Here is a 7,141-nt window from a genome sequence, read left to right on the forward strand (position 1 = left end):
ACTGTGTTTGCATCACCAGAACAGAGGTTTGCATGACCAGCTCTCCGCTTAGTCAACAGGGAAGTGAGAAATAAACTGCCACCGCCTTGTTACCGCACACACACTGGTCTACAGCCCGAGTCGCATGTCTATCGATGAGTATTTTTAAAACTTACTGAAGGCTGCCACCGCCAGAATGAGCGTGACCACGATGGAGAACCAGGACACCCAGAGGACCTTCTTCCTGTAGCTCTGGGCCTCGTGTGGCTTCAGGCGCATGCTGCTCTCGAGGAGACCTGCAGTGAGACAAACACACTGAGTCAAAAAGACAATCCCTTCTTTCCGTGTGTCTGTGATATGTCCTCTTTGCTTCATGCAGTCTTTGAATGTGTGATCCCATTCAACATGAGAACAGTTCATCTTTTTAACGCTTGTACCGCATAGGACTGGGACTTTTGAGTAATAAGTACTTTATCGTTATTTACAGGGCCACGATGTACAATTTCGCAGCATCTAGTGATGATGTTGCAGATTGCAACCAGCTGAAACTTATACGACAAGTGTGCAAAAGACCAGCAGTGGTCAGGTCTTCTGCACAAATGTCAATGGAGCATAACTCAGGGACTGACCTCCACAGAGTTCACCAGAAAGCCCCGTTACACCACATTGAGCGCTCGTATTCATGTGGACTGTGTAACATCTGCTGTCAAACTGCTTTTCCCTCACTGGCGCAGATGAACAAAAACTCAACACAGATAAGAGTTATTGTTGTAATAGAGCTGTCATACTAGAGTGCACACAGAGTTTTGGACACGCTTGTACAAATCAGAACTTTGCCCCATTCCTCACTACAGTGAGGAATATTACATTTTTTGACTGGCCATTTTCTAGCCGGTATTCTACATCTGACATGATGAGTTAGTTGTGCAGGATTTCTGTCCCAAGCGAAGTTCAGAGATTCAGCAGTATATTGGGAAATTCATTGAGCTCCTCCAGAGCCACAGAAGACTGACCAATTGTTCTGAGTAGTGATCACCGTGACTTGAGCGCTGACTTTTTAGTCTTAAATTGGTGGAGTTTCCCCTTGAAGTCACTGTAAATAACATTTGTTCAGTTGTGAAATAGTCTTAATTGTAATTCTGTTCTGCATCTAAATGACCTAAATAATCAAAGGAGACAATCAGTGAGAAGACCGGATATTAACAAGTACTGTAATACTTCGTAGTTCGTTTTGTAGCCCTACCATTCGTCCCATCAGAAATACAATCTTGAATTAAAACGTTTATTTGATTTTTGAAATGAATTTCTCCTGGATGAACAATTCACCAGACACGCAGTTAACTCCCAATGTTTCTCCAGTGTGGCTGCAGACAAAGCTCAGAGTGTCCAGTGGGACTTGGACTCGGGACCTTTAACGCGCTGCCAACAGACCATCAAACTCCAAACAATGTGCTCGTCTCCAACTGGCTTCAGCTTATTTGAAACAATTCATACCTACAACTGTTGGTGTAAGTGCAGTCGTTAAAGTGAAATGGTATGTACGATGTATTGTACATGTGGTGTGTGTGCGTGTGTGCGTGTGTGTGTGTGTGTGTGTGTGTGTGTGTGTGTGTGTGTGTGTGTGTGTGTGTGTGTGTGAGAGAGAGTCACGCAGAGTGACATTTAAAGCCACAATTACACAATTGCAGTCATAAGATCATTTCTGCTACACATTCACTTAAAACCATGCAGGCAGATCCAAATGATTTGTTTTGTTGTTTGGATCCATTGGCTGTAAACGGTCTACTGACAGCGAACCACATGATTTATGACATCATGACTGGACACGCCGTGGTAACATTGGTAAGTGTTCTTCTACACACATTAGCATTGTTTGCAGGGACGCGGCCGGGTTACAATTGAAGCTTAAGTGAGAGGAACGTTTCAACAAACACGCATCAGGCACTGGTCACAATGTTAATACGCATCATACTGTCTTTTCGTGTGCAGCAGCTGATACAAAAAAATCCATTCATCAAACCACACAAGCTCACTTGTTACTGCGAGTAAGCTACTGGAAAGGTTCTGCTATAGTGTCCAAGTTTTGTCCATTTCAGGACATTCATTTAATCAAAAAATCACAACCAGTCAACCAGCATCTGTGCGTGTGTGCGTGTGTGTGTGTGTGTGTGTGTGTGTGTGTGTGTGTGTGTGTGTGTGTGTGTGTGTGTGTTTGAGTGTGTGAGTGTGTGTGTGTGTGTGCCACTGAGGGGGGAAGTGAGACGGCACGGTTGTACTACTCTGCTCACATGATCCCTGGCAAGGGGATCAGGCAGAAAGCATGAGCTTAATACGTCATCAATCATCTCTCCGGAAAACACAAACAGATTGAGACACCTTGCTTTGAAAAAAAGAATCATTATCAGGCAACACATCTGCCCACACCACGCATGTTGCTATCCGAGAGGTTTCAGGATGCATTGATGGAAACCGATGGCATATATAAGCATGCTCAGACAGACAGCAGAGGTTTAGTAACTTAAATCTTAGATTCACATCTTCACATGTGCATCGTAATCTTTAACGCATGCACCTTTGGCCATTAAGAGATTGGTAAAAATCTGCCTATTTTATTTCAACTTAATTACTTATTGCATAACACTATCGTTGTGGCTCTGCTTTGCATAATGAGATATGTGGTTTGAAAATAGCTTTGTCAAGTCCGACAAAATATCCCTGGTGATCTTATAAGGATATCATGGGGGTTACCTTGGGTTGTGTTTAAGGACTACAAAGTCAAATAAAATGTTACATGAAGTGCAACACCTACAAATACACAGCAGGGAGGCTGGCAGCTCAGCCTTCTCTTTTTCTTGTTTTTTTAATTCAGTACATGTGTTATAGTTATTTTTCCACTACCATATTTTCTCATTGCACAGCTCCTGTCTTCCTCTGTTGCTCTGCATACAGCCTGCAGCTTTTTCTAAAGAGGGCGTTTATCCAATCAGATTCAGCCGCTGTGTCTCTATGTGAGAGGGGCCCGATGTCCCCTAGGTGGACCATTAAAGTGTATAGAGATTGAAGAAGAATATCGTTGATTGTCATCAACCGATTGGATCTTTAGTTTGACATGAGGGCTGTGTTCTTCGATGGGCCAGCGGTACCGCGGCGGCCTCATGACTACGTCTGCATCACGGTGCAGCGCACGCAGCATTAACGTGCGCCGTGATTGGTCAGTAGAACAGCGTGACTTTAGTCAAACAGGAAGCGAGTGAGCAGATCTTAGTGTTTAATCAGAGTTCAGGTTGAACTTTGTCAGTAAATAGTGAACAGCATGAACGGCTTTTGTTTTTTTACATCTGCGGTTTCGTGTTAATTTGTCCATTGTGTTATTTTTATTATATAGTTATATACTTCTGGAAGTGCCCTTATTATCTGAGGGTCTTAAATCAATGTTTATGATTGAGAACATCTTAGACTTAAATACATCAGAAAATAAGACAAATCCAATCAACGTAGATATCCCAATGTACATACAATACCTATTTCACCTAATGGCATATAAAACTATGCCATTAGGGCACTGACTGCCACGCGGTTTAATAAGATTGTCAAATATACATTGAGTTAACATGCATGCATTTTACAAACTGAAGAACGGGCTGAGGATTGATTGTATAAGTGAGGCCCTCTTATGAGCCACTGTGGAATGTTCCACAGGTTTTATGATCTCGTGCACCCAAACACACTCCTAGTGCTCCAGCAAAGGCACATGAATGGTATCAGGATCTAAAGCATTCGTGCCTTGTTTTAAGCAAGACTTGTAACATCAATGCAATGTGTAACACTGGAATGAAGGAATTTCCCTCTGAGGCAAATTTGTAATTTGTGATTCCGGGCTGTAAAGAATAATATGAATTGAATTAAATTAAAAGGACTTTGGGGACTGGAAACATTTCCACGGTGATTTGAGCTTTTGCTTCACCCTGATCTGAATTCTGCTGATGTAGCACTATCATAAATTATTCAAATCAAACCAAAAATAGGCTTCCTCGCAGGGATAAAGATACCCCTCCCATCTGGGTCCCCCAACAACACACACACACACATTCATGCACAACCACAACTAACAAAAAAAAACACATTTCCAAACATGCCAGAGGCAGGTGAGGTTACCTTCGCCCTCCACGCTGTCTGTGATTTTCATCTCATGGCCGGAGGTGAACGTCTCGGGCTGGCCGGGGGATTTGGCTGGCTGGTGGTGGTTGTTGGTGAACCCATCTGGGGCGCACTGGCCGTTCCGCGCCGGGCGGGGATCCACGATAGTCGGGTCCGGGACGGGGTAGGACTCTTGGCCGGCCGGGTCTGTCATTGTTGTTTGGTGGTTGATGTTTTTTGTTTTCTCGGTCTCAAAAGGCTGAAGAGAACAATGATGATGATGATGATGATGATGGTGGTGGTGATGGTGATGAAAAACGGATTGACGCCGCGTCGCTGAGCGCACCAGCCATTCAGCGCGCGTCCGATGTGCCGCCGGCTGCGATCCGCAGAGGAGGAAGATAGCGGGAGGATAAGATGGGAGATGGAGGATGGATCCCCCGTCAGAATGAGCCTGAAGGCAACTCCCTCCGCTGCCAAGTGAACAGTGCGGGAGCCGCGCCGCTGAACAGACACTTTAGACGCAGTTCAGATGCGCCGATGCGATAAGTCGCAGAGATCCGCTGTGAATCTGGCAGGCGGTGCCAGCAAGTTGTTTTTTTCCCTCCTCCCCTTCCTCCTCCTTCCTTCCTTCCTTCCTTCCTCCTCAGGACTTAGCACCTTTTTTCCCCGCACAGACCACATCACATGGTGACATCTGTCCTGGATCACTCGGAGGTTTTAAAGTTGTTTCCACAAATTAGTTTTGAATAAAGTATATTTAGATTATTTATTAGATGTATATTCCTAGTTGTATATTTCTGTGCTGTGTTTTCCAGCGCACGGTTAATATTGTTCTATGAATTATCAATGTCTGCTTTTCAGTCTGGTGAAAAGATGAATTACTATATAATAGCTATGTTGCAACTGCAATAACATGATCTACCAGTAGAATTGTATCAATAATGTAGACATTGTCACAAAACATCAACATTTCATAATAGAAGCAGAAGGAAAACTCCTGATGACACTGATGTCTTTTTTGTGTGTGTACTTAAAGTTTCCCCAATATTTCTAAATTCCCATTTCCCATTACTGATGTAACATTTATTTTAATATCCTTTACACCGGGTACGCTATTTTGGCTGCTGTCTTCAGCGCCACAAAGACAAATGACGTGTTGTGGTTGAATTGAGATTGAGGAAAAGGTTAAATGGCTTCACACAGTGACTCGGCTCCCAGAAAAGAGCTTGTTGGTTGTGATTAGAATCACATCATTGGAGTTTCTGATCATTTATCAATTAGACCTATTCTGCCAGTCTGACCTGACCTCAGCTCTTGCTTAACATCCTCCATATCGTTGTTTTTGTCAAAGGTGTATCATCTTGGTGGGATTTTAATGTCACCCAAACGATGAGACCGACCCTCCCTTTGGAACCCACAACGTCCAGTAATGGAGTCCTGAGACCAACGGTCCACAGAGACAACGGGAGCAGAGAGAGGGAGGGCGACATGCAGCAACCCTCCATGAGTCTGCAGACCAAAGCTTTTCCACCTGACAAGAATAAAGAAGGCGGGGCAAGGATATGAAATTGGACACACCAGTCGATCAGGACAGATAAGTCCCCTCAGAAACACCTCTCCCGACTCCTGATCATCCCCCACACACTCACAACCCCCCCACACACACACTCACAGCGGCCACGCATTCTACTACCCAGATTACCCCAAAAGTGACAATATCAGCACACCAAGACTTTCCTCAAGGGACGTTTCACTTGATTATTCTTTGTCCCTAAACATGTGTTTATTTTGAATTGCTGGACACTTATGTTTCTGGATTTCTCCTTTGGGACCCCTGACGGTACAGCAGCTGTGCACTGCTGGGGGAGGAGGAATAACCTTTCCTGGCACTGCAGGACTCACCTTCTCTACGATGTCGGTGTCAGGCGTTTTTTCTCCACTGGTTCAAGTTCATGTGCTGGTGGAGCCACTGGTGTTAAGTCCTGGTGTTGAGATGATATGTTTTACGTTTGAATACAGCGGTTTTCCCCTGATTGGGTGGGCTTCCTTGTTTGTATGTGTTTTAGTATTTGATTTAACTTACCTTTTGCAGCAGGGGTACCCAGCTGGTCGGGTACATTTTTGAACCTTGTTTGGAGGATAAACTTATAAATATGACAGGGAATAACATGGACTATTTGCCTGTCTGGCGCCAAACGTATCTTTCCGATTAAAGACGCACCCCTACGCTACAAGCTCCACAGCGCTGTCACAACCCCCCCCCCCCCCCCCCCACATATTGCTGATGGTTCATGTTTTTGTTTATATTGTATAAACCACCTTTAATGGCCTTTTGCTATGCATGCAATGTGTGTTGTACTTGTGTACTTGTATTAATGTATGCTGAATACATAGTTGTATTGCTATGCTCTGCATATACTCTTATGTATTTTTTACACTTGTTTAAAAAAGTAAATCGCATTTGTCTGCTCATTTCTGCATTGAGGTATTATAATCTGCCATTATGTTGAACATAAAAAAAACAACAACTCAGTACTAGTTAAACTAATCATCAACTACCATATTTCTTTTAATTTAACATTTCCTGACAACCAAATTCAGCAAAGGTGGACACACAAGGATGCTGAAGTGTGAAGCGTTTGACACGTTGTCACCTGTAGGTGGCACTGAAAGATGTAACACACGTTGGTGTTTAGCAGCAGCTTGCGGAAAAGCTGACAGCTTGCAGCTCACACCCTATTTTTGTAGAATGCACGTCTCAGTTTGCTTTACATTCTGTGGGTCAGTGATTTTCAGCTGTGCAGCAGCTTGAACTTAAGTTACTGCAAACCAAAGCCAGGAGATTAACTTCACCCGAATATGCATTATGGAACTATAAGCACAAAACTTTGACTCGCAGCCACCCAACTGCACAGAAATGCTGCTTTAAATTTGTGAAACGCGTGTGGGACTGAACAATATGCCATTGTTATGAGTGCCTATCAGTTAATGCTGCAGTGTGTCAAGTACATTTTGACTGATT

The 7,141-nt window shown here is 43.7% G+C and overlaps 1 protein-coding gene across 1 annotated transcript in view; it reads right to left on the bottom strand.

Moving 5' to 3' along the window:
• Positions 1-4,927, bottom strand: part of LOC120833821 (transmembrane protein 163a) — a 39,796-nt gene extending 34,869 nt beyond the window's left edge. Inside the window, exons 1-2 of the mRNA XM_040201346.2 lie at positions 4,135-4,927; positions 156-275 (exon numbers count right to left, since the gene is read on the bottom strand). Of these exons, the coding sequence (XP_040057280.1) occupies positions 156-275; positions 4,135-4,330 (316 nt within the window). The 5' untranslated portion in view covers positions 4,331-4,927. The remainder of the gene's footprint in view (positions 1-155; positions 276-4,134) is intronic.
• Positions 4,928-7,141: the final 2,214 nt, after the last annotated feature.

This window comes from Gasterosteus aculeatus, chromosome 16 (genome assembly GCF_964276395.1).
Source record: "Gasterosteus aculeatus chromosome 16, fGasAcu3.hap1.1, whole genome shotgun sequence".
NCBI classification, from domain to species: domain Eukaryota; kingdom Metazoa; phylum Chordata; class Actinopteri; order Perciformes; family Gasterosteidae; genus Gasterosteus; species Gasterosteus aculeatus.